The sequence below is a fragment of the Galleria mellonella genome, unplaced genomic scaffold, assembly GCF_026898425.1.
Source record: "Galleria mellonella isolate WM207_F2 unplaced genomic scaffold, CSIRO_AGI_GalMel_v1 utg64, whole genome shotgun sequence".
NCBI classification, from domain to species: Eukaryota; Metazoa; Arthropoda; class Insecta; order Lepidoptera; family Pyralidae; genus Galleria; species Galleria mellonella.
The window spans coordinates 9234312-9253331 of NW_026442133.1; the positions used below are offsets into that span (position 1 = coordinate 9234312).

The 19020-nt window shown below is 29.5% G+C and overlaps 1 protein-coding gene across 2 annotated transcripts; it reads right to left on the reverse strand.

Annotated features, from left to right (window-relative positions):
* Positions 1-4694: 4694 nt before the first annotated feature.
* Positions 4695-18222, reverse strand: LOC113512610 (acyl-CoA Delta-9 desaturase). 2 transcript variants are annotated; one of them, XM_026896515.3, is made up of 5 exons: positions 18067-18222; positions 12382-12596; positions 11547-11677; positions 9763-9968; positions 4695-7761 (listed from the first exon to the last, which is right to left on the reverse strand). In XM_026896515.3, exons 2-5 carry the CDS (start codon positions 12590-12592, stop codon positions 7260-7262), a joined length of 1050 nt encoding a protein of 349 aa, XP_026752316.1. In that variant the 5' UTR covers positions 12593-12596; positions 18067-18222; the 3' UTR covers positions 4695-7259. The 2 variants fall into 2 exon arrangements, with proteins under 2 accessions (XP_026752316.1, XP_026752317.1); XM_026896516.3 differs by lacking the exon at positions 18067-18222 and adding an exon at positions 16774-16932.
* Positions 18223-19020: the final 798 nt, after the last annotated feature.

The following is a 19020-nucleotide window of genomic DNA, read 5'->3' on the forward strand; positions in this document are numbered from 1 at the left end:
TAAAGGCAGTGGAATGAAGTATAAAGTATTATAAATAATACTACATAATCAAAAATTTATCAATTTATTACCGATTTCGTACAGAAGTACAAAAGTCGATTACCTTTGTTCCATTCGTGTTTCAACCGTAAAGCAGTTGTGTTTGCATGGCTGTGTTTCGGTATGGAATATGGCGTGAATTTACTGGAGGAATAACATCTGAGTCTTAAGGAATAGCAACGCATGGGGGGTATCGTGGGTAAAACAGTATACTCTTTTATGTCCATGGTACTGCTCATGTCTATAGGCGATAGTTACCACTTTTTTTCTATCAGGTGGACCGTCAGCTTGTTTGCCATTCTAAGTTGTATAAAAAAAATCTATTGAAATAAACTACTTACTTACAGTTTAGCCTTTGCTTTGCTTATTATTCATCTAAATAATATATTAAATAATACACCCTGAGGATGAATGTAATTGAATACGTATCCACACAAGCGCTGTCAATTTGATGGCAACCATATATCTGTTTGTAGATTGTCATACAGTCGTCCCTAATTGAAATTACTGTGTACTGTATATAACTAGACCTAACAGTTGCAAAAATAGACCTTGAGCTGTTCTTTTATTATTAAAAGATATATATATATATATATATATATATATATATATATATATATATATATATATATATATATATATATATATATATATATATATATATATATATATATATATATATATATATATATATATATATATATATATATATATATATATATATATAATAATAAAATAATTTAACAAAATTTATTTTGGAACAAAATTAAAAACTTTGAAACTTTTTCACTGATACTTAAACACATATTATCTGGTTACTATTAAAAGAAATGTTATACTTACAAATTTGGAAAGTTTCGTCAAACAACTAAGCTCTTTCTTAAAACAGTTTTCGTATTGAAACCTAAATATAACTACATTGTTATTTTCTTTTAGGTTACTCAAAAAGAAATAATAAACGAATAAGCTTACGACTATAATCCTTAAGAGTATAGTCGGTTGTTGATGTTATAGTAAATATAACACTTAACTTGCCGACAATTTGTTGAGCATGTTCTAACATCGACTCTAATCCAACGTATTAGAGCCTACCGCTATCACTCGGTATTACTAAAATAAAAATACCATAATCATATTTAATGCTATATAAGCTCAATGTTAAGTTGTAATAAAATATTGAGAAATGTAATTAGAGACATACAATATTGAAATTTTGTTAAATGAAATTGATTTTATAAATAAAATATCCAATTCCAACTATTAGTAATTATTTTGTCATTTTAATGTTGTTCTTAAGAGCTTTCTCCAGAATCTTCAATACTACCATATCCTTGGTCAGCCCTGTCCAAAATATACTAATTGGCTACTTACTTACTTTTATGTTTGTAACTCTATTGGTCTTTTCAGTCTCATTTTTCATATTCCAAGGATGTAAAATCCATCTCTATATTTCCAGTTTATTTTTTTAGTTAAGTACAATACTTACAAATTATATACGAATGTTCTGACATTACTGGTAGCTCAAATACATACAAACATATTTTTATGGGTTAGGTTTTAAAGTTTTATTAAGACTTTTTTATAATTTTAGGATCTCGAAATTTCTAATTAGAACAAACTTCTTCACAGAAATGAGTGGTTATCATTTAAGGTCAGAAATATCTTAAAATATTTTTTTAATAAGAATTGCTTCGTTATTTATATTTTATATTTAACCTTTAATTAACTTTTAAATTAAAATAAGCATCGCTTGTTTGTTTAAAAGTGGCCGTAGTAGCGTAAAAGTGTGAATTATAATTCAATTAAAATAATTAGAAAAAATAATTGGATAACAACATATTTCCGTTACAATTATCCATTGCTGTTGCTAATGATGGCAATGTGGCAGTCATATTTTAAACAGGAATTTTAATAATATAAGTAATTTGATTAATTAAGGTATTCAGTACGATTACAATCGTCGCTAAACTACTCAATCTTGTTACAGACATTTTCCGTTAAAATACAAAATAGTCCGTGTGGTCCTGGCATAGAACAGAGCACCCCTTCCTTTTCCGTGGGCGACTGAGGTGGAAGCGTGAGAGGTGAAAGCGAGAGATGGACAGCAGCGTTCCTCTAAAAAGGGTGAGAGTTATGTTCAGCAGTGGATTGTGTGTGTGTGTGTGTGTGTGTGTGTGTGTATGTGCGTGTATGTGCGTGTGTGCGTGCGTGCATGCGTGTGTGTGTGTGCGTGTTCGTGCGCGTGTGTGTGTGTGTGTGTGTGTGTGTGTGTGTGTGTGTGTATGTGTGTGTGTGTGTGTGTGTGTGTGTGTGTATAAGTGTGTGTATGTATATGTGTAAGAGTAGTATAATAAAGTAAAGAAAATGTGCGTGATGGACATAGATACATTATGATTTTATCTTATGACTCGTAACAAATATTTTGTACTTTCATAATTTAATATTAGAAGCCATTTAAAGAGCACATGTTTACAGTTATAAAAGATTAGTTGTAATATGTTCATTTTTTTATTAATTTTCTTGTAAATTGTTTATATATATGTCAAATTATAATTTAAGATTATGTCCCACAAAAATAACCAGCTTCATTTCTGACAAAAAATTATATTTATATATATAAATTTTATATTTTTATCTAAAAACTAAACTGGTGAAACTATTTTGAATAAATTTCTATGAGACCAATCTTTAAGTATTTTCCAAATCGGTTTAGAATTGACAGGGTTTTGTAACCAACATAAAAAAAACATAGAACTAAATTGAGAAACTTCTTGTTAAAGTCGGTTGAAAATGTTAAATAAATGTTCATTTTTATTGTTTTGTGAATTGGCAATAAAGATTAAGGATAAAAGATGATTTTAGGATTAGATATAAAGCGATAAAAAGAAATATAAGACAAGGAATGGCAACTCATGATGAATGCTGTGTTATGTTTATGTCTATGGTTATTACTTTCTTTCAGGTGAACCGAGCAGAGTCGAGTAAGTATGTGTTTAGTTGCAATATATTTTGTATTCAAAAAGTATTTTGATTACTCACATATGATATATTACTTGATATATGTAAAAGATAGGTAACTAAAAAATAGAGAGAAGATAAATAAAAATTGCAATTGATTGTGTGCAAAAATTTTTTCCCAACTAATTTAAAAAGAGTTTACTTCAAATGTGGTAGGTGCTTTGAAAAGATTTACTATGCTAGGAAGTTTATTATAATTATATGGTAAGTAGTATAACTTTTTCGTCACATACATGTATTTCTTTTTTCTGTTCGCAACATGTATGTCCAGGAGGGAAAGAGATTGTTAATAATGAGATTTAACAACACCATTGTTGTTAGCAATTATTGCTAATATACCCTATCAGGTCGATCTCCACACGGACCTCCACCTGGAAACTATAGTGCTTAATTTTTGTTTAATTGATCACTATGGGCTAACTGACCTGTTTTCATTCTCACCTATCACCCTTCACTGGTACCCTGCCTGCACATACCGATAGCGCAGGCAGGGTTACCATTTTATCTTCATCCATAAAAAAAAACATGTATGTCAAAAAAAATAGCATGCTTACTAAACTTATGTTTTATATGCAAAAGTTTTCAGCACAATAATGTCTATATAAACTGACCTTGATGTTAAATATTCAGAAGCTGCTATATAAATAAAACTTATGTACTTTACATTATCGACCTGTATTACCAGGTATTCGTATTACTTTGTTGTCAAACAATATCAATCAACTAATGTATCCACCTGCGTTAAACTATATACTGTACTAGAATTATATTATCTGTGACTATAATTGAATATCTTTATACTATTTTTTTATTTTTTATTGACCTCATTTGAAAAAAATATACGATTCAGGGTTATTCAGAGTGATAAGTAATATTATGTATAAGTGTGTCAGTATCTATTTTTTCTTTTAACACCCTAATTTTTTTTATATCTTAATATCAAAAATTAACTATCCACTGAGAAACAGGCTCGGCCTAGTTCGGTGGCCAGTAGATCAAACTAAATGTATGTTATTTATTATTCATAATAAATAACATACATTTAGTTCAATCATTCATAATAAAGACAGTTATTATTATACTATTATTATCATTTTTTTTGGTCCTGTGGTCCCGGCACAGAACAGGCCACCCCTTCCTTTCCCGTTGGTGTCGAACAGGTAACTAAGGGAACTTAATAGTCGAGAGCAGTGTTCCTCTTATAAGATTACTAAAGTCTAACTGCGATTACTAACCCGCCTGCCAAGCTTGGTAACTACTGCCAAAATCCAACCAAGGGGGAGACCCATGTTCAGCAGTGGATAGTATTATCATCGTTATCATCATCCAAATGTTAACACTAATCATCGTTAAATTTTGATATACGCTTAATTTGTGGGATTGAATTGCTTGGGCTTTTTTAATATTGGTTAATCAAAATATCGCAATCGTGTGAATAAAGTTACAGGCACATCTGGTAAATAAATATAATTTTATAAAGTTGTACGAGGAATGGGAGCATAGTTTACTATGATGACTATGAGTGTTAAAGATAGATGTGACATAATGCATTACAATGATGTGAAAACGAGCTATTATAAAAAAAAAAAAGTGAATGGAATACTCTATTTTCAACCGATTACAAAAAAAGCAAGAGGTTGAATTTTTATCGTTTATTAACATAGAACTCACATATTGTGGTAGAACTACCCTGTAAAACTATATGGTATTTATTGCAGCATGAATGGGCCGGCTCGACCGGGGAAGTACTACACCCTCATAGAATACCGATGCTAAGTGGACACAATTTTAGAGCACCACATTCCGTATGGTGAGTGAGGAAGTCTGGAGGCTCATTTTATACCCATCCCTTTTCTTATCCTAAAATCGTTCCCCCAACCCCATCCCCACCCATATTTCAATACGACCATGGCAGTGGAATTTAGAAAAAACAACGTACCCCAGGGAGGTACCAGTAACCATGTTGCTGGAGAATACTCTTTCGAGCAACCACGCTCGGGCTGCCCTGCAATAACCATCTCCGCATCTATGCATGCCTATACAAATCCTACAGCGGTAACACTAAAACCGATCAACTCATTGAGCACGCCCAAATGGCTACAGGTTCATTGCTCGAATTATTGATGATCAGCGCCTTACTGTCCGATTTAATCCACTGAAACTGCGTAGAGATGTTGCATCTCTGTGCATCTTTTACCAAATTTATCATGGAGAGTGTTCGAATTGATACCTGCTGCTGATTTTCACCACCGTACAACCCGACATAAAGTTTCATCCCAACTACCTGGAGAAGTGGCGGTCTTCCACCGTGCGTTTTTCAAGGCACTTTCTTCCACACACAACCACTTTTTGGAATCAACTTCCAGCAGCAATATTTCCGAACCGATACGATATCATAACTTTCAAGAAAAGAGCTTATTCCTTTTAAAAGGCCGGCAACACACCTGCAATGCCGTTGGTGTTGTGGGTGATCATGGGCGGTGGTAGTCACTTACCATCAGGTGAGGCGCATGCTTGTTTGCCCTTTGTGTTTTGTTCAGAAAGGGATATATTCATATAGAGATATGAATTACGTATTCACTAAAAAAGAGATTCTTGAAATACACACAAGAAGAATAATTGCCACAGTATTCACAACTTCCAGTAATATAATCAGAGTATGTTTACAAGTATTTTAAGTAAATCTACACTGCCTGGAATTCGTTAGACTTTTTTTAATGGGCACATTGCATGAAGTGGGAAAATAAGGAAAATATTTTACTGAACTAGGTGTTATCTTGCAGGAGTCCATATCACTAGTTATTCGATTAGAACTGTTTTGTGAAGTTGTGCCATCATTAGTATGTGTGTGACTGCCAACACTCGAAGATCGACCACCGCTATTACTACCAGAAGTTCCACAATCCGCCTGCCAAGCGTGGCAGCTACTAGCAAATATTCACCAAGGGAAAGACATATGTTCAGCAGTAGACAAATAAAGGCTGATATAATGATGATGAAGGAAAATGGTTCAATTTGTTTCAATAAAACTGTAATGAATGTAAATGTACGAAATGAATAATTGACCCGGACATAAAAAATGTACTGAAATACAATAGTAGTAGGTCCAAATAAAAAAATAAGATTCAATTTGTTACTAATTTTATTTAGAATGTGATTCTGTTATAATTTTAATAAAACTTAGTTACCATCACATTAAATTTTATTGAAACAAATTGTAGATATTTCAATCTATGAGAAATAGGTTGGTACTTATTCTAATAATTTTTGGTAAATTGCTTAATATGGACAAATATTTCAAGTTTGTAATCATTCTTATACAATTATATATAATATAATTCTAATATAGGAACATTCGCCACAACTATAACGAACCACAAATACCACTGGCTATCCCACAATGAATAACAGTAGTAATCATCTATTTATTTAATTTTAAATATTATATTAAAAACTATTTTACATAAATAACAATGAACAATTTTATAAATATTACAAATTAATAACAATTAATAAAATCCATAGGTCGCTAATAAAATATATTAATGTAATTTTAGATCAGAAATCATAATGAAACTAGTGAAAAAAAAAAAACAATTCTATTTCATTGTTTAATTAATGTTAAATTACTTTATTATCGCGCTGACTGTATAAACAATATTATGCCAATAACGTTATTAACCTTTACACATGGCTACGTTTGCCTTTGTATAGTTTGTTTTATAATTCTGATATCATTATGCCCTGTGATAAAAAATATACATGTATTCATTAATTAATAATTAATAAATAATCTCAAATTATTTAAGAACATTGTTCATTCAAATGTTTGATAAGTAGATAACAGAATAGGTATTACATTGTTAGTAACCCAGAATGTCAAAAAGTCAATTATTTTTAAACCACTACAGATATAATAATGTTTCTTCAGAGTTGGCAACAAGCACGTGGTACTTCTAATGTTGCAGGCGCCCATAGCCAAGTGACTATTTGACGGGTTGTATGCTTGTTTGCCACCTTTGTGGTATAAAAAAAAATAAGTTGGAATTTTTTTATGATAAGATTAGCTGAATAACTAAAATAGACCCAAAGTAGTACCTATTGTGATTGTAAAAAAAAAACCACCTATAAATTACTTCTGCTCGATGGTTTTTTCTAAATTGTAGATACTATACTATTACAATCTCTGCTTAAAATAAATTTTATTCAGTCTTTGCAGGGTTGATAATGAGCGTTTCTTTTTTATCATCACATGATAATTCTTTATCGCCCCATCCCCATACCGCATGAGATCCGTCGCCTGTTCTCAGCACACGTTTTTGTACAACATCCAAAGGTATTTCTTTCAGATCGTATGCCCACCCTATCTTCGCCATAAAGTCAATGAACAACTTAGTGAAGTTCAACCTGTTACCTAATTCACCCGTTTTGTAATCCCAAGGGAATGTGTGATGGTAGTTATGGTACCCTTCGCCAAGGACAAGAAAAGACACAGGCGACGTTTCAACTGGATTTATGTTTTTGTCATATGGTTTGCTACCCCACTTGTGAGCAGCTGAGTTGACGAGCCACGTCACATTTAGAGTATATATGTATCTGAAAACGGCACATACGAAGAACGCGTTCCAAACAGATTCACCCCACAGTGTTGGAATGTATGTAGGTAGAATGAAGCAGGCAAACGGCATGAGGAATTTGTAGTATCTGAAATATACAAATATAAGAAATTATATTGCTTTTATATTGTATTATGGTTTTTAAAAATTGTTAATTGACTACTTAATTAAGCAAAGGAATGTAACATTTTTCGGATCTATGCTTGAACCTTTGATGTGATATAAATTAAACAACTCGAGTGATTTTGATAAATGTTGTCATTAGATTTATCATAATCGTGAAAGTGCTTTTAGTTTATGTCAAATTCAGTGAAAAAATATTATAAATTTTGTAAAAAAAATAACAGTAGAGATTTCTCTGACTTTAAAACATCTTATTATACACTTATTAGATGTGTAAATACCGAATAGTAGGGATAAACTCAAGCGTTTGGATAAAAATTGACATTAAGATAAAAAAGAATGATTTCTTTTTTATCATAGCATACGATTTACTAAGGAATACATACATACATACATATCTGTCACGCCTGTCTCCCATTAGGGTAGGCAAAAACAATGGAACGCCAAATGCTTCGATTCAAACAAACCTCTTTTGCTTCTTCCACATTCATCAATCTTTTCATACACGCTCGCCGGTTACGGGTACTTTTAATTTGGCCCTTCTTTAGCACGTTGCCTATTTGGTCGACATACGTCCATCTAGGGCGGCCCCTACCGACCACTCCATTCATTCTTGCTTGATGAATCTCTTTCGTAATTCTTCTTTCATCCATCCTCTCCAAATGACCAAACCAATGAAATTTTTAGTAATTCTGTAAATGGGTAAATTATATTTTTATTCGTTCCTCTTAGCACCGTAATAGCGTTACTTACGCATTCATCAATAAATTTGATACCTATATATAAAATATTAGGGAAAGGGTTTAGCGAGGGATGAGTAGCATCGTCCTTTTTAAAACATCTCCAAAGCTTAATTGCGGTTGTCAATCTGCCTGCTAAGCATGGCAACTACTGGCAAAAGCCCCAAGGGAGAGGCTTATGTTCAGCAGTGAACAGTTAAAAGCTAATATGATGATCTAAAATATTTGGAATAGAAAAGTACTTAGACTACATTTTATTCTGTTCAATCAACATATCCTGAACAGGACAATTATGAGTAAAGATTACTAATAATATAAAATTGTAATATATAATTACATGCAATACACAATTTATAAATAATTAATGATTGTGTCCCACAAAAAATAACCGATTTCAAATGTTACTAAACCAGTTATTTTTATTTAAAAGCTAAACTACTAAATTGATTTTGATAAAAAATTTATGGTACTAATCTGTAAGTATATCCTTTTAGATAAAAAAGTGGTTTAGAACTGACAGTATTTGAGGTAATAAATATAAAAAAAATAAAACCGATTTGAGAACCTCCTTTTTTTAAAGTCTGTTGAAAAATAATATTTACTAAGTGACAAAATAATAATCCATCTATATAAATAAATTATTTTGAGTACCGTGATTCTACCAGCTGTATCCTGTGGCTTATTTTAGGACACAAAGTAGAAGTAATTAAGATGATAGGTTTATATAAGGTACTAGCGACCCGCGTCGGCTTCGCACGGGTGCCATGTAGAAACAATGTGGTGTCAGTGAGGAGTGATTAATTACTATTGTATCCATGTAAAGAGCTCGTCAAGCTCCAAATAATTGTATAATATTTTTTAAAACATTAAAATGGTTATAGAAAGCTATCTGTATAATATAGAAAGCCATCGTTGATTTTTTTGTAGTACTAATAAAGAGGAACAATTTCATCATACATTATTTTGTGCTATTTCAGCATTTTCGATTTTTCGAAGGCTCGCAGTCGATTTTTTCTTTCGACATCTTGAACTTATCATTTTTCAACAAATTAAAACAAAACAATAATAACTATGCGTATAAATAAACCTTCCTCTTAAATTACGTTATCTATTGATGACAATTGCATTAAAATCCGATACATAGTTTAAAAGATCTAAGAGAACAGACGGAGGGAAGCGACTTTATACATTTACTATGTAGTGATATATATATGTATAAAACATACTTTTTTTGAAACTTAAGAACAGGATCTCTCCATAAGTCATCCATCTCGATAATACGCCCCTTTTCTTTAATTTGTGGATGTTTTCGGACCAGCAACCAACCAATGTGGGAAAAGAAGAAGCCACGAGTTGCATTGTGGGGATCAGCGTCGGTTTCTGAGAACTTATGGTGAACTCGGTGATCACGCGCCCAATCCAATACGGAATCCTGTAATTTATTTATTGATAAAGCATATGAGTAGTGTGAAATAACATATAATATAAATAAAATAACACAAATATAATATAATAAAAAATTTCCAAATGATATAACATATAAAAGTCATGTTTTAAGGGGTAAATGAAGTAGTAATTCCACCTGCGCTATTAATATATGCTGGCGTGGTATCGACGGTCCGAAAACATTTCTTCCCAATTAGTTGAAGGTTCCGAGAACTTACCTATACATTGCCATTATCATTTAATTTACTTATCTTTAATATAAAATATAAAATATCCAAGTTGTTTTATTAAATTATATATATATATATATATATATAATTTAATAAAACAACTTGGATGAATAAAGTCATTAGCTTGATAAAAAATTTAATCTACCTTTAGAAGACCTTAAGTGCATAGAGAACAGTGCAGTAGTGTCACGTCATTAATCAACGATCAAAGGCAACGCGTAAGGTCCATGCTGCTGTTATTAAGCATATGTTGCATAGAATCATTTCCCGTTTTATTAATACGAGTGTAAGGACATTGTCGATTCTTAAATAACGATTATTTGCACTGTGGGTTGACATAGAATCCAGTTAAGTTAAATTAAATATATATATATATATATATATATATATATATATATATATATTATTCTGGCGTATCAATACTATTGGTTTAAAAAAAACATGCTAATAATCGATATTTGAAAGAGTCGATTTATGGCATGTTTTTTTAATGAAGCAATATCCAAGGAAATGGAAGAAATAATATGTGTAATACCGTGTGTCTGTGTAATATAATATAACTAAAATTTGCAAATGTCACATATATTTTTTAAAAATGAATATTTTGAATAGAGATATATAGGAAAAATATGACATTCTGTGGAAATGCTGTGTGATACGCGACTACTTGTACATATCATTTCTCCTAAAGGCGATAAGCTCCGAGTTAATTGTTTTCTGATGATATGAAATATTATTATGTTGAGTTTATGTTATTTATTTATGTTACTGTAATAGTCATGTAAAGTATTTCTCTACACTTGGTCACATCATGTTTCCATGTTACAGTAAAATTGACGATGACCGATATGTAGGGAAAATACTTAGGCAAATATCACAGCGTAAGAAGTGAATTTTTAAAACTATATTAATATTGTAAAACGATAAATTTCTTATAATACTTGATGGAGATATTACTGATACAATGTATTATCGCTGAGCCCAGCAAGATAGCAAATTATTTTATTATTGAGCTTAATTTATAACACTAAAAAAACTAGTATTAGTTTTTACCCATGACAGCGTGATTAGATATGTTTATTGTAGCCTAAATGATGTGTAACCTGATAAAAAGTAGCCTAGATCCTTCTCCATTCCATATAGTAAGTGTATACCAATTTGATAGTGATTACTGTTTCCTATTAAAGCAAACAAACTCACTTTCACATTTATAATATTATTTATAATATTATAATATATGCATACATTATCACTATAATTTTATTCCTCATCGGGGTAAGGTTAATTTTTCTATTAAATAAGTGGTTAAGAAATAAAAAATATTTCAAACAAACCTGGAATGCTATAGTGTTGGCAATAGTAAGTATGATGCGCAAAGGTAAACGCGCTTTATATGACTTGTGTGCCCATAATCTATGGGCTCCAGCGGTTATTCCCAAGCCGGAATAAACGATCATGAAAGCAGCTGCAAAGAGAAAATTAAACATAATTATTCCCAATTTTTGATTAAGTAATTTTTTTTATTTCATTTGTTATTATGTTAAATATCCCCCACCGTTAAAAAAAAAAGACATTTAATTTTAATAACTATACAATAATAATTTTGACCCAAATGTCATTCAAATCCATTCAACTATTTAATCGTGTACATAATTGAGCAACAAACATTAAAATTCCTTTACATTTATGTTTATAACTTTATCATTCTCTCACCATTTCCAAATTTAATTACTACTGATTTTCCTGGTAATTATTGCCCTTTAATGCACTTAATTGTTGTTCTTTTATCTTAAAAATTAGCAATACATCTTATATTAACAAATACCACCACTAGTTTTACAATATAAAACAGGCTTTGTTCCTACTTAATGATAAACATTAATCCTGAAGCCCAGCTTAAGCCAAATTTAATTAATTTAATAGTCATTTTCATATTGCTCTTTTATATTACGCATTATTTAAACTGTCATTAGTGTCTTATAATGGATTGGTACATAACAAGTCCAACTAGCTTATACCCGCAATTTCGTAAGTGTATTTTTTTCTTAAAAATCTTCTGTATACAGATATAATCATTAACTATTTTATTATATTATTTTCATTCATTAATTAATTCATATTAATAACATAACTACTAGATAGGATTAAAAGTATTAGTCTATTACTCACTAAATATCACTGTCGAAAACTTGATTTGCCCACACAACAGATAGGCACCGTAGACGGCGCCGGTGTGTAATAGTAAAAATATGATAACATTTCTCCATACTATATCCCATTTTCTCTTATCCGCTGATAGAGGAACTAATTCTTTTATGATATTATCGTTAACTTCGTTCTCAAATAGCACCGAGGATCCATTTCCTTGATTTTGTAGCATTTTGCTGTAACAATTACAAAAATATTAATCATTTGTAAAATTAATTAAATAAATCTGTATTCTAATTGCTATTATACTAGTATGATTAAATTTAATGTTAAATATGAAATTAATATATTATTATTATATTAGCCATTAACTGTCCACTGCTGAATATAGGTCTTCCCCATAAGGTGAGTTTTGCAAGTAGTTGCCATGCTTGGTAGGCGGATTGGCAACCGCAGTCAGACTTTAGTGGTGTTTTAAGAGGAACGCTGCTACCCATAAAGTTCCTTTAGTTTTCTCATGATACTCATGAGAAAGGAAGAGGCTCACATGCTATTATTATTAAAGTATAATATATATTTCATTAATGTCGTAAACAAGTTAAACAATAGGTTATAAATAGGTACATAATGCGATACAATTGTTAATTATTTTACGTAATTTAATATCATGTGGTTGATTATTGTGAATGGAGTAAATTGCAAGTTGTGCAATTTAAATTGACCAATCTGCAAGTGACAAGGTTGATCAACATGTAAATACGTTAGGTTATTATTATTTTATGTAAATTAAAAGAGCGGAACTTTTGTTCTTTCTTCTAGACATTTTCTCAGTTTTCTTTATCGCTAAAATAAGCATCCAAAAACTTTTATTTTTTTAATTGCAACTTTGAGTCTATTTAAACTCCAGTAATAAGGTTTTATATTAATTTTTACACTACATTGTTGTTTTATATTAGAAATATACACTAATTTTTAAGTTAACTAATTTAAGAAGATTTAAAAAATTTATTGATGAGGCTGTATTAAAATATTTTGAAATATGCCTAAATTAAATCACTTCTACAAAAACTATTGTTATGATAATTATCTGATCGGTTTCTGCGTTTAAGGCATTTTCAATTGATTGAACGGAGATTCTTTACTTTTTTTTTGTGTAATCATTCGAAGAGTGTCTAAAGTGTAAAATTTTTTTAGTAATATCAATATGTATACAAAGTTCCACTACGTGCCGATAATTACTAGTTAGTTTCGTTTTTTAACTAATTTAGTACTAAGTTTAAATAAATAGTTTGTAGCAACTTACTTATTATTTTAAAGTATTTTTCAAAGCTTTGTTTAGCTTTGCCATCAAATTGAATTAGTGTATTATCTTTTTTTTTACTTAATATGTTTATTTCGGTATTTTTCATTATTTTAGTAATATTAGTATATATCAGTATTTTTGTAAGAAAAATAAATTCAGTAATAATAAACGTCAATTTATAATTCCGTAATTCCGTATTCGGCGAAAGTTTGTTTCGTCACAAAAAAAAAATTGTGTAATTTATCGTCATAAAAATTGTTCTATTGCTCAAAATGAAGCAAATAATACGTATTTATAAAATTTCATTAATATCGGTTTCATAAAGATTTATGTCAGCTTTACTCAAGTTTCAATTCGGTGACATAAATAATTACAATACGTACAATACGACTCGTGACAGTTTCAACAATATCGGTTTCAATAAAGAACGGTATCATAAATTAGCTTGAACAAACTTAACGACAAGAAATTTTTATATACTATTATAACAATCCATGCTCGTCTTACTACTAGGCATAGGTTGCTTCACGTATAAAGAGAATAATAGACTATTATTACTACGCTAGTCGGACGGATACATTTTTTTTCGTTTTTATTTTATAATTTATTCATTTAAAGTTTCTTTCTCTCGATACTCATTTGGTTATACTAATTGACTTCTATTGGAAGCTTCAAATATTATAATTGTCTCGTATATCTATTAAAAATTGTTATTGATACTTTTTAAATTAAATAAAACTTCTATATATAAAATTATCTGGAACTATCTTACAACAGCCATAGAAATTATAATAAAAACCGGTAACTCATTTAAATTTTATCATTTTCAGCTAAAACTATTAATTTGATCGTCTTTAAATTTGGCAAAATAACAAAAAGATACTAAGAAATTCAAGTGTAAAAATAACATGATTAAGGTTTAAAGTATGGTTTTTCAATCAAAAAAGAATGTAAGATGGCGTAATAAAAAACAGTGCAACTGTTTAATTTTGCAAGTTTTTGACAACAGGCAAGTATAAAATATGTGATTTAGCGCTTACATAATGGTTATTACCTATAAAAACTGTGTTTCATTTTTGCTTGCATATTTTTTAATAATAAAGTCGAAGTATAATAACATTTAATTTTAAATCAGAAAACTTTAAATCCTCTAAATTAAGCAGTTTAAAGTTTTTTGATTGCAATACAGACCATAAATTTAAGATATGTTTATACATAGCTGAACATAAAAATATAAATAATTATATATTATTGTGCCATTGGAAAATTGTAAAGCGGTTAGAATTTAAACCCGCACTTTTTACTCTAAGTCGGAGCTAGTACTCAAAAGACGTTAAGTTAAAGATGGCTATATATTTATCTAGACATCTATGATTACTCTAAGTTCATTAGATAGAAAGGTCTTTAATTGGTAACTTAATGGCTCTGAATTTATTGACAGAGTATTATAAGATTAATAAATAATCTGTCTGTTATATGTCAGTTATATCAAGATGATGTATCCTAATATGAAACCTTTTCTGAAGCAAATTGACATCTCATTTAATGGAAAGTTGTAACCGTCTATAGATATGTACAATACAACATATATCACAGAGTACTAGAAAACAATGTCAAAATTAGGTATGTAACATTGAAAATAATAAAAAAAAAAATCATACAAGATATTTTTAACCAATATTGGTGTTAATTTTTTTATTATGGCTCGTTTTTGGTTAAAAAAAAAAACTGGTGAAAAACTTGACTCATCCAAAATCGCTACATTTTATATGTTGCGTAAAAATAAATTTAATTATTATTTTTTATATGCGGCTCACATATTGAGTGATATATTATTGTGCCATTGGCCATCGCCACACATATATTTAATAGTGGACAGTTAATGGCTGATATGATGACGATGATGAACTTAATTATTTGTAACGACACCTATGATAATTAGATAATTAAATATTTCGTCAGCTAATCAAATTTACACATATATTTAGTATAATGGAAGAAAATATACAAAAAGTTATAATATTATTGAAAATTACTTATTAAACTCAGAAAAGCCAAGTTAAAATGAATTAACGTTTTTAACAGATAAAATATAAGTACCAAGATTACAACTAAATAAGTCAAAGTAAAATAATGATTGTTATGCATTTTTTAGGTTCTGACTAAAAACTATTTTTGAAATAATTAGTTTTACTCATTTTAATTAATAAAATGGGTATGAATTTTTGGTTTATATTGATATGTGTAGTAAAAATTATTATCCAAATTTTATTTATAGTTTGTTATTATAGCTGTGAAATGGATGTAGAGGTTAAAATTTCATACACAGATTCTAAATATGTTTATATGTCCCACACACAACATTACCAGAGGGAAACTTTGTACAAAAGTCGATTGCTTGGGTACCTCTATCCCATTCGTGTTTCAACCGTAAAGCACTTGTGTTTGCATAGCTGTGTTTCGGTTTGAAGGGTGGGATATGGCGTGAATTTACTGGGTACGGAGGAATAACACCTGAGTCCTCAGGAATGGCAACGCATGGGGGGTATCATGGGCGAAACAGTATACTCTGTTATGTCCATGGTACTGCTCATGTCTATAGGCGACGGTTACTACTTTCCATCAGGTGGGCCGTCAGCTTGTTTGCCATTCTAAGTTGTATAAAAAAATATAATTTGTGAGGAAGTATTAAATCTGTAAAATGCTACTTAATATTCTATATAGAATTACACACGTACTATTTTCAAAATAGAAGAAGATTCTCAATTTGGCTGTATTTTTTTTTTATGTTTGTTAATTCTATCAATTTATAAACCGACATTGGAAAATTCTTTTCTATCTGAACGAATATACTTTTGGATTATTTTGTTATTATTTTTGAAGGGTATCTCAACTGATTATAATCTCACCTGATAGAAAGCGATGATGTGGTCTAAGATGGAGCGGGCACATGAATATACGAGCTCCATAAAAGTTTTATCAAAATCTATTTAATAGTTTATTTTTTAAGCAAAATAATAATTTTTGCCATTACAGAAGTCAATTTTTTTTTAGTGGAACACAATCTTAAATTATTTTTAATACCTTTAAAATATAAAAAAAGAATGTACCGTAGTCTGTAGCTAATGAAGTCTCAATTCAGGTCGCAAGTTTTAATCACTACTATTTAATTTTAATTCAGCAGCAATACTTGTGTTTAGCTGGACCGTGAGAAATGCTACTATGGTCATGAACGACACCGGCGTGTATGACCATGTCAAGTGGCGTGATCTTTGAATGATGCACTTTATAACCCGTCAGTTATCAGTGGATGATACTTAGATTAAAATTAATGTGTAAGTTTATAAATAATAAAGGTCAGTTTCTCTATTAAATAAAAAATATTGTTTTAGTTGATTCTGAGATGTTTGTTTATTCATAAATTGCATATATGTATATACACGTGTTCGTAAATATGATCCTATAACTTTCACTAGGGTACGCCAAAATAACAATTCATTCCAGTCAAACGAGTAAAATGAAATATTTAAAATTATAATGATAACTTCAAATAAATATTATAGTAGGGAAGTAAACTGAAATAACTTGAAAAATATTTTTTAGAACTTTGGAAAAACATGTGAACCCCGTTTTGATATTTTGCTTTGATAAAGAAGAGTAGATATCTCGAGTACGGGTAATATTGAATAAATAATTAAAAATGATCACATTGTTCCATGGTCACTACCTTAATAGGATTTTTTTTTTTAATGGAAAGCTATTTATTATATTAACAAATTTTTTTATAAATACAATAAAAATAAAAAAAAATATAAGACTGTGTGTATAAAATAATTCATTATTTTTATGTTTCATTAAACAATAAAACACAAGATGGTTAATTTTATTTATATCAAAAACCATGTATATTTTTATGTTCTAAGTATATATGTTTAAATTTCAACATTTTAAAACTTAAAAGTCACCTTAAATTACTCAAAACTGACGTAAAATTAAGTATAAATATTCAATAATTCAATTTTATGCTTCAGTTTTAGATTAAAATAAAAAAGAAAGACAAAAGTGGTATTCATAATTTTTACACTATATATCAGCTTGTCAGAAAGGATCTACTTTCTTCCCCAATATAGCCAAAAAGTTCATTTTTTATTTCATAACAGCGAAAATTAAAATTATATAGAATATCATTATTAAACCGTTAGCTGTATTTTGCTGTGGAAAATATTATGCTTCAATTCAATTAGAAATTACAAACATGAGAAAAAATTTTTAGTAATATTTTATATCGATATTTACTTTTGATATTTTAAAATTAATGTTTCTATAATAAATTCTGTAAATTAATTACAACACAGAATCCCATATAAATATAGAGTTATTTTTTAATAAATAACAAATCTTACCAAAAAATGTACTATATAGATGTCCTCAAATTTATGTGTACAATCCGTTTCATTGACACTATAATAAAAAAATTTTCCACGTGTGTTCAACTTTAAGAATTACGCACAACTAGGTAATCGAACATTTGTACAAGACAATATATATGCTTTTGAATTATTGTTGTAGGTATAATGCATAAAGTGAACACAAAAATATGCGATGGACTAGTTATATCGAAGTTAGGGTTCCGTATCAAAAAATTACAAAGCTTCGTCCGTCCATCTATCTGCCTCAGCACTTTATCTCTGCAATTGCTAATGCTATAATTTTTTTTTATATTGTTGGCTAAATACGTGTGATATTGCAGTAGAAATAATTGAAAAATATTTTTATTTTCTCTGCTGTAAAAGCTAAAAATAATACTCAAAATTTAACAAATAGTTTAATAGTGGAATATAATATGAAAGGGCTTCATTTATATATTTAATATATATATTTTATAACTGATTTTTATTTATTTTTATGCTGCGTAATTTACAACTTATGACAAAAGATAATAATGTGACAAAAAATATCATTCCCCACCAAAATAATTACAGTGTACAAAGGTGCTAGTTTTTGAGAATTCAAAAGAAAAAATCTCCGAAAACAAACTTAATGCGGTCGAATGAACAGAAATCTTGACGAGAGAGTTCAACTCACATATGACTATTTTCTAGGGTTTCGTACCATAAAGGTTTAATGGAACACTTATGGTTTGACTTTATCCATCCGTACGTCTGTCTGAACAGACTGTCTGTCTGACTGACTGACTGTCGTCCGTCTGTTATAAAATCTCAACAACTACTAATACTATATATTGCAATAGAAATAATGGATTTTTTTTATTAAGAAATCCAAAAGGACCCCTCAAAATTTCAAAATGAAGCTAATATTTCAAATAAGCTATCATATAAAAGGGGTTTCATTACGTA